Source organism: Lupinus angustifolius, unplaced genomic scaffold, assembly GCF_001865875.1.
Source record: "Lupinus angustifolius cultivar Tanjil unplaced genomic scaffold, LupAngTanjil_v1.0 Scaffold_113_26, whole genome shotgun sequence".
Classification (NCBI taxonomy): Eukaryota; Viridiplantae; Streptophyta; class Magnoliopsida; order Fabales; family Fabaceae; genus Lupinus; species Lupinus angustifolius.
The window spans coordinates 5,521-15,383 of record NW_017724896.1 but is presented as its reverse complement, the minus strand read 5'-3'; the positions used below and the strand labels follow the sequence as shown (position 1 = coordinate 15,383).

The 9,863-nt window shown below is 30.9% G+C and overlaps 1 protein-coding gene across 3 annotated transcripts; it reads left to right on the top strand.

Annotated features, from left to right (window-relative positions):
- Positions 1-526: 526 nt before the first annotated feature.
- On the top strand, positions 527-5,775 carry LOC109339807 (probable serine/threonine-protein kinase PBL26). 3 transcript variants are annotated; one of them, XM_019577326.1, is made up of 6 exons: positions 527-917; positions 1,404-1,579; positions 2,250-2,442; positions 3,267-3,658; positions 4,215-4,477; positions 4,511-5,775. In XM_019577326.1, exons 1-5 carry the CDS (start codon positions 818-820, stop codon positions 4,431-4,433), a joined length of 1,080 nt encoding a protein of 359 aa, XP_019432871.1. In that variant the 5' UTR covers positions 527-817; the 3' UTR covers positions 4,434-4,477; positions 4,511-5,775. The 3 variants fall into 3 exon arrangements, with proteins under 3 accessions (XP_019432871.1, XP_019432870.1, XP_019432868.1); XM_019577325.1 differs by having other exon boundaries at positions 528-699; positions 731-917; positions 4,215-5,775; XM_019577323.1 differs by having other exon boundaries at positions 528-917; positions 4,215-5,775.
- Positions 5,776-9,863: the final 4,088 nt, after the last annotated feature.

Below are 9,863 nucleotides of genomic sequence, written 5' to 3'. Positions count from 1 at the left end.
GTCATATGTGTGTTGATAATAATATAACATGTAACATGTGTTCTTTAGCAATGTGATGAAAGGGTAACATGTTTTTTTAATCATACGAATGCACGAGTCACATGTGTTCTTAACAATACGAATGTGCTGCTAACATATATTTTTTAACCATGCGAATGCACGAGTAACATGATATTCTTAATCATAAATGCATATGTAATATGTGTATTCTTAATCCTACGCTAAAAAAAATCCCGTCTCGTGCGAATGTAGGATAAAGTTAAACGATAATGCGAAAACCACCTAAAATATGTTTATTTATGGAATGAAATGGTTGAGTCAATATATAACAGTTACTAACATAATCAAAGCTGGATAACAATAAATCAATAGTAACATGAAACTGAAAATTTTATAACTCCCTCAACAATCGGAATTGGTGTAAAAAAAGAGCACCCCATGATATGAACAAGTCCATTCAAATATCTCCATTTTTCTCTCCGAGACTTCTGAGGAAACCTCACCATTTTCAAATTCCCTTCTCATAATAATAATAATATCATATCCATGTCTAACTTCATCTTCCATTTTCTATCGTTTCCCTATAGTTGCTCCCTTCCTACGGGGTCCTTCAATCTCATTTGAGGGAACCACCGTTTGGTCATCATTTTTTTCGTTAATTTAATTTAGCCATATAGTTTATAATTAATTAGACATATTTTTTTCTTCTTTTTCTTTTGTTTACACATTGTTCTTGAATACAATCATATACAATTTAGAACATAGGCATATACATAAACACGTACTTTTATATACATAATCAATCCTTATTAGAAGAATGACTTGCTTCCCATGTTTTTCCTCTAATAAGAATGACAAAAACAATAGCTTCAAGAAGGATCAAGGACCACAAGAAAACGTTATAACAAGAACACCAGGTAAGTTCCCACCAAAGTATTAATTTTATATAGTTCTATGTAAACAACTGAAAATATACAAGGTTGCTCTTTCAAGAGAATCAATTATGATTGTATGTGATAACATCTATTATATTAGACATATTAATGAATTCAATTATTGAAATTATTGTGATCACCTTTTATTTTAACTTCTACAATCCAATTTTCTAGTTTGAGATGAAGAGAAGGAACATAATATCCATGAACCAGGTTAATGAAATTGTTGAAGTTAACTTTATTTATTTTTAGCTTCTAGAATTTTAAGCTGAATTGAATTAGCATTTGAAACAAAGTCTACTTAATTTGCTTAACTAATGAATTTCTAGTTTATCATTATTTTAGCAATTTTTATAGGTTCTACTTAATTAGTTTGCTTAGCTTATGAATTTCAGTTTGAAATTGTTTCAACAAAATCACTTTTTGATTCATCATTACAATGACTAATATGTTTTGGTCACATTGCAGTTGATATAAAGAAACCCAATAATGAACCAAACCAAGCTGACCCTTCAAATATTCAAGCACAAAATTTCACATTCCGTGAACTAGCAACCGCAACAAAGAATTTCCGCCAGGAATGCCTCATGGGTGAAGGTGGCTTTGGCAGAGTTTATAAGGGTTTGATTCCTGCAACTGGACAGGTTAAACCTCTATCTACACATATACTATAAATTTTGCCCCAAACATACTTGATAAATAGGTACACTTAGGCACCAAAAAACTCTATTGTATAGATTTAATTAGGCCCTCGCCTATTTCGATATGGTCCAAATCCAATCGGATTTCAAGTCAGCCCAACCGAGCTACAAAACTCCGATGAACATGTTAAAGAGTTGGCATGCCATCAAACTTAGATAAACACTTGTCCAACTTGAATAACCCCATGCTCGCTTTGCCTATTCCGGACATGCTCGAACCAAAATCGGCTAGATCTAAACCTGAAATGATAGTCTTAGAGTATGTTTGACATAGCTAGCTAGCTGAAGACTTGTAAGTTAGAAGCTACAAGTTCAGAGTTGATAAACTAAATGATTGAATCTGAATTTTTTTCATAAGATTAACTAATAAGTGTAAAGTATAAGCCCTTACTTATAAGTTACCTCAAATATGAGTTTATAAACGTATATAACTTATTGACATGTTCTTCTTTATCAAATACCAACATAAAATAAGAACTTATAAACTCCTTAGTGTTGTTACCAAACACAATTAATTGAGAGCTCTAAAAGAATTTGGTGCATAGAAGTGAAATCAATAATGTAATTTCTTTCAAAAGTTTATCTTATTTACTTGTGATTTTTCTCTCTATAGGTGGTAGCTGTAAAGCAACTCGACCGAAATGGAATGCAAGGAGGAAGCAAGGAATTTTTGGTTGAGGTTTTGATGTTAAGTCTCTTGCACCATGAGAATTTGGTGAAACTAGTTGGTTATTGTGCTGATGGAGATCAACGTCTTTTGGTCTATGAATTCTTGCATGGTGGCTCTCTCGAACGCCGTCTTTTTGGTACTTCTTACTTACATTTCCTTTCTATTTTGGAAGAATTTATGAAAAGCTTATGAGAATAAGTTATGAAAATAGCTTATGAAGATAATTTATGTATTAGAATAATGCTACACTCACACTTACACATACAATATATCATGTCTTTGTTTTTATCATTTCATTATAGCTAGCTATATGTCATTTTCTTTACATAGAAATCCATGTGTAAGGTGATATGATAAATACATCTTGGTGTTATGCATCATCCTTTTTCAATTAGATTATTGTGCTTACTTCCTTCCCCACCCTCATTCCATGACAAATGATTTTTCTACAATATTGGGATAAAATTTAATTTATTACACATCGAGGTATTGCATGTTTTGAGATAGAATAGAAGATAAGGGCTAGTTTGGTGAATAAGATAAGAGATACAATATACAATTGTCTTATCCTGTATAACTCAGAGTTTGGTGAACCAGCAAGATATGACTGGACTATCTTCTTAGCCTATTATATCATGTTCAGCTAGTATATTTCTATCTCAAAATGGAGTTGGTTTAGAAATGAGCATAATATGATAGCACGGTTTTTTACATTATACCTTCATATTGGAACTCCATTATCACCATCACATCAACGCAATCATTATGAGGTGTACACCACAGGATAAGATAAATATTATTCTATTAATACCCTTCTCTTTATCTTATTTTATCATGGTCACCCAAATGTATATATAGATGAGTTGCTATCTCAAATGTTGTCCAAATAAAATGTACAAATAACAGAATATTCGATTTTGTGAAAACTGAAACATTGCATATTTTATGCTTTTGGTGCAGAGTGTGGACAAGATGAACCACCATTGGATTGGTACAGCAGAATGAAAGTGGCATCTAGTGCTGCAAAAGGACTATGGTACTTACATGACAGGGCCAATCCACCAGTTATATACAGGGACTTGAAATCTTCAAACATCTTGCTTGATAATGAATGTAATGCAAAACTATCTGATTATGGACTAGCCAAACTTGCAGGCAAAGATAAGATGAACATTGTGCCTACAAGAGTTATGGGTACCTATGGTTATAGTGCTCCTGAGTATGTGAGAACAGGTAACCTCACATTGAAATCAGATGTCTACAGTTTCGGAGTTGTAATGCTAGAACTTATAACCGGAAGAAAAGCTGTTGATACCACAAGACCTAATGCTGAACAAAATCTTGTTTCATGGGTAAAGTATTATTAACAATTTCTTTTGGACGTACTTTTTTGTCTTATAATATCCTATCGTGTCGACCAGTATTCTGTGTTTGTTGACCTGCATTCTTATTTTTATGATATCAAGTGTATACAAAAAGTTTCTATAAATTTTTCAATTTGTGTCTACAAATTTCTCGAAGTTTCTAAGAGTTAAGGAAATATATCAAATCCAATTAAATTTCATTTTGTTTTATGTTTTATGCAACATGTATATTACAAAATCATTTGTAACTTGTGTTATAAAATTATTAGCAACTTGTATGTTACAAATCTAAACAAAAAAAACGTTGGATATAGTAAATGGCAAAGTTGGAATATAGAAATTACTCATGTTCAATTACATATTTGCCCTTAATTATGTTTGGACTTTATATATTAGTATAGATATGAAAATTATCACATAGTATGAGAGAAAGAGAATAAAATTCTCTAGTAGTATTAATCAAAGTTGAAGTTTGAAACTCATGTAACTAAGTTTTTTTCTATTATTTGTCAATGATACATTTTCTACTATTATTATTGAGCAGGCACAACCTATATTTAGGGAACCAAAAAGATATGGAGAAATTGCAGATCCACTTCTCAATAAAAATTACCCTGAGAAGGATCTAAATCAACTTGTTGCAATAACAGCAATGTGCTTACAAGAAGAATCAGCAGCAAGACCTTTGATGAGTGATGTTGTAACTGCTCTAAGCTTTCTTTCAACTTCTCCTCAAGAGGAAGGTGTTGTTGATGATCCTTAAATCCTTCATGCGAGTAAAAATGGAAGGGAATAAGAGCGAATCTGGTAAGGACATTAGTGATAGTGCTAAAAAAACAGGTTTCAGGTAGTACAAAATGCTAAGAAAGTTATAAGTCAGATGCTGAAGTTGATTATTATCAAAATGAAAATCGACATGGTTATAGTCCACAAGATACCAAGGGTGCCTATTACTCAAAATCGAGCCACAAAAGCCGCACGAGATCAAAGAATGAAAGCAATTCTTCTAGCTGCAGAAGCAGCGGCATTAGTAGTTCAGGTTCAGAAGATGGAATGAGAAAGTCATCAAGCCACAAAAGCAGTAGGAAAAGCATCACAGAGCAACACAAAATCTTCATTTAGCCAAAAGAGCAGTAAAAGATCTAGCTCAAGCAAAAAAAGTAGCTAAAAAACTATGAGAGTTTTAAGCCACTAGACCAACACTGGAATGGGATCGAAGGATGGGAATGTTGCATACTACCGTAACACATCTCTTAGCCAAGAGTCACATGATGGAGGAATGCGGTTTTCAACCATAGCGAAAATAGGCCTTCACATGGGAACATGTCTTCTGGCCTTTTCAACAATGATCAAAGTGTTTACTCATATTATCATTACAGCATGAATCGAAGGTCCGGGGAAGGGAGCAACAACAAGCATCTTTTAGACCATACAAGCAAAAGTGAATCAGAGGACGAAGGTGATTATCATCATTGACCATGATCTGAGACAACAGATATCTGTTCATTGACCATAAGAATAAGGGAAGTCATAAAACACCCTTGAACTTTGCATTATGTGTGATTTACTCCCTAAACTCAACAATTGTGTAAAAAGGATGCTGAACTCTAGTCCAGCTGCAAAATGGTCCTTTTTCATATCAAAAGTTAACATTGGAAGAAAAATGTTACATACATAACACAATTCATGGACTAAATCACACATCATACAAAGTTCATAGGATGTTTTTGGATATTTCCCTAAACATTATGATCACTCAGTGGCAACTTGTGATGATGAACATTGAACAAGGCTTGCAAGCACTTTGACATGATGCTCCATATATATGTCAAAGTATATCTGATTGTTTATAATTATTATGCATCAGTTTGAGCAAGGCAAGTATAAGTATAGCATATATTTGGTATCTTCTATACTAAAACTTGATAGGAACTTTGAGAATACTTGTATGTACTTTTGTTTTAGTAGGCTTTAGGTATATTTATGTATCTACCTTTTAGTACAAAAACAAGAGTGAAAAGAAAGCCATGAATTTTCATAGGGGAACGTTGGAATTATTTTATGAATGACTCACTAATGATATTTTATGAAGGAGCCATTCATCATACTTTGTGAATGACACTTAGCTGTATAAATATGTTTTCATACCTTATTGTTGTATATGTTGCATGCTATATTTTTTTGGTGAATGATAAAAAAATTTATCAAGATGTTGCAGAAATTTAAATTTTTATATTTATGAGGTGAACTATTCCAACTTGGATATTCTATAAGTTTCTAGTGAATGAAATATTATGCAAAAGATATGGGAGAAAATTGTTTTTGATATGTGGCATCTCTTTTTTTATGTTTTATCTTGAAATATTTGCATATTCTTGTATTGTTGCATTATTACAAAGGAAGATCGGGTAACAAGCAATGTATACGTTATGATAGAAATATGAAGTACGTAAAAAAATCATAGAGCAATTAGACTACTTTGATGAATCCCAAGACTCAACTTATTAAAATTTGACCTTATCAATGGAAGAAAATAAACAATATATCATGGATATTAAAATATTTATATTTTTTGTCAACATGATAAACAAATGACTATTAAATATTAATATTTTGTACAATATTATTAAATTATTTCTTCATAGCTTTTATCTTATTTTATGAATGCCTCACTTAATACATTGTATGAATGGGGCTTACCTATATAAACATGTTTTCATACTTATTATTATATATGATTTAGAACTTTAATTTTGAAATAAACTAAAGAGCTTATGGAAAATTTATTGGTTAATTTTGTGACTCCTTTTACATACGTTCTTTAGGGTTAGTTTAAGAGTTGAATTTTGGAGGGAATAAAAGAGAAAAGGAAGGCTTGGAGCTATAAAATACACTGGTGAGATGATTATCAAGTCTTCCAATTCTCTTTATTCTTTTCCAAAATCCAACTTTATGAACGGATAAGCTAAAATACGTGTCCTTTCATGCGCCCTCTATCACTATTGAACAATGCCCTGCATGTTGCTATTTAGAATGAAATTCGAGTACTGGCAAATGTTGTGAACCATTCCCTCTTAGTCTAATAAGCAAAAGCAATTGAATGATTTTATACATCTAACAACGTGAGTGCTCTAATACCATCTTCTTCAACCAACTATCCTTAAAAGCTTAATTTGATAATTGACAATACATGAATGATTAGTTTTAGATAAAGAAATGATATGGCAAAAATAAGGGAGGACATTATAATCTAAACACATGGGTATATGTTGAAACTCAACCCATGTTATGGGAAATTCATATGATTGGTTTTGAGTTTGACTTTACTTTTCAACTACTACCTCCAAATTGTCTTTTAACAACATAGTTAACAACGTCCGTGTGTAGGATGCTCTTAAGTGATAAAATTGAGATTGCAACTAAGAAGGGGTGAATTATTTGACTTAAAATAATGTCTATTTTTTCTGCAAAATCAAGAGTTAAAGTACATCGGAAAATATATGCAGAAAATTAATAAGTAAAATCAAAGAGATAAGGAAGAAGAGAGTACACAAGAATTTTGTACTGATTCACATTCTTGTCAACCGCAGGGTACGTCCAGTACTCTTGCAGCACGAGATTTTTCCACTAAAGATTATGAGTTGCAATTACAATATTTCACTCCGAGATTTTTATGTACCTTACACACTCCTTAATCCTTATTTACTTTTGGAAAACACTTTTCCAAGTGATTCTAATCCTTTTTCTTATAATAATGAAGAATGTACAACAATGGCGGAATTGCCTTTACAAGTATGAAAATGATGTAACTTGCAATCCAAACAACTCTTTAGTATACTTAGTAATAATGCTCTTTATAAGTTTGTAAATTTGAAACACTTTCACTTTAAGCAACTTCAGAAAAATCAACTTTGAAAGTTTAAGAACTTATTACAAAAAGTGCAGAAAATAATTTCAGAATATGTATAAGAGCTTTTGAAATTTGTATAAGAGTGGTGTATATGTTGTGTGTTGTGATTGTGAATTTCAATGTCGTTATATATGCTTTCCAATCAGCCAAAATGTCTCTTTGAAATGGTGGGAATTGATTGGAATGAAAACATGTCTTTTGGATTGAAACTCATTCACTTTGAATTTGAAAATCTGATGCAACAGCTCTCACTAATCGATTATATGATTGAGTAATCAATTACTCAAGTGTTCTGTCCACTGGTCATTTATTTTCGAATTAGAGTAATTGATTACAGCAAATTGAGTAATCAGTTACTCAACTTTAATAACCATGATAATCTGTTACTCAAAGACAGTAATGAATTACTTTGATCAGTTTTAAGTTGGATAACTCTTTTCTTACACTTGTAACCTGTTACTTAGATGAAGTAACTCGTTACACACTATTTTTGAAGTGTTTCAATTTTCTTAAAAAATAGTTTGAGCATTACTATTATTGTATAATTAAGAGTATATGATAGAAGTACCTATTTAAACTTAGACTAAAAGTCTAGAATATCTTGAAGCTTGAATCTTCATTGTCTTTATAAGTATACTTCATTTTCTTCTTTTTGATTATATTGGTATCTTCATCAAGAACCGTGTCAAGGTCAGGAATAAAATCTTTTTCACAACAGTACTCATTGAAACATATATTGTTGTATCTATACAATGCATTTTGTAGTGAACATGGTTGATTTTATAATGCTAAGATTCAATAGTGTTCAGTTAAGGGAACATGGTTTATTCTAACATATTCAATCTCACATTTTATAGCCATTGTTGTTGAATAATGTGTTTTGTATATTTGGGTTTTTTGTAGCTAACTAGATAACTGATGTATTGAAAAATATTATTAATCCTATCATGTATTAATCCAAATTCCTACTTTCTATTGTCAATTATTTAAATATAAATATTAAAATAAAGTAAAAACAGTTATATATTAACATTGTTTTTATATTGTATTATTCAAACTACTAAAGTTTATAATATTCTATATATTAATATTCTAACTAAAGTATTTCCATAATGTTCTAATTGAAATATTATAACATTATTCACAATAAAATCTAATATAATATTCCACATATATAATTTTCTCATTAACTAAATAAAATTTATATATAAGTTTTTTTTGTAAAAACAAATATATTAACGTTTGTATATTGAAAAGGAAGAATCAATCATGTTCGTTGTACTAAATGTTCTTGAATATGTAGATTCTACAAGTCATATTGTAATGAATGTTGTTGAACATTTGTTGAATGTATAAGTTTAACAATACTTTTTTGTACTAAGCGATGTTAATGTTATTGAATATTTAAACAGAAAACCTCTCTCAGCTCATTCATTTTCTCTCAACTAAATAAAACCTTCCCACGACATTGAATTTCAAAATAGTGACCTTCCACGACATTAAAAATTGACATTTGTGTGCATTCAACAAAATGTGATTTTTTTTCTTTTTCCCTTTGCATGTATCTCTATGTATATGTATGTTACTTCGAATTATAGGAAGTGATTTTAAATAACATGTAAGTGCTTAGGACATCTATAAAATGTGAAAATGAGTAGTATATGGCATGGATGGACTACGAGTAGAAAGTTCCTATGTTACATAATCATACTATATTTTTACATAATCATACTATATTTTTCAAGCAAATGCTATTGATTCGCCACTTTCTACAACACTTCAAAAGTGTTGTTGAATCTAACTCTATATTTTATTGCACTCGAAAACAATATTGAATATCAATTTTAAGCGCATTTTTTCAACCCCATGAGATTTGGGGTTTGATTGTGTTTCACGTTTCGGGTTGGAGGTTGGGAAGATAAAATCCGGCATGTCCCATTGCCACTCCTAGCTACATGCATCTAGCATCAGGAATGGATTTAGGGAGGGACAAGCAGCCCTATTCTTTCCAACTTAACTTTCTTCAAATGATGAATCTTGTACTTATTAGACCTTTATCTTTCATAATTTCTATCATACATAATTGTAATGTCAAAAAGATTGGATTTGAGCTTTTAATTTTAGAGCAATATTTGAAATCCCATGTATAAATAACTTGGAAATAAATTTATAAGTCTTATTTTCTTAACAACCATGCAAGAAAGAAAATAAGAGAATTGAAAGAGCAAAAGTGAAGAAAAGAATTGAGCTTTTATTATTGGAGTTGAATTATGCACAAAAGGC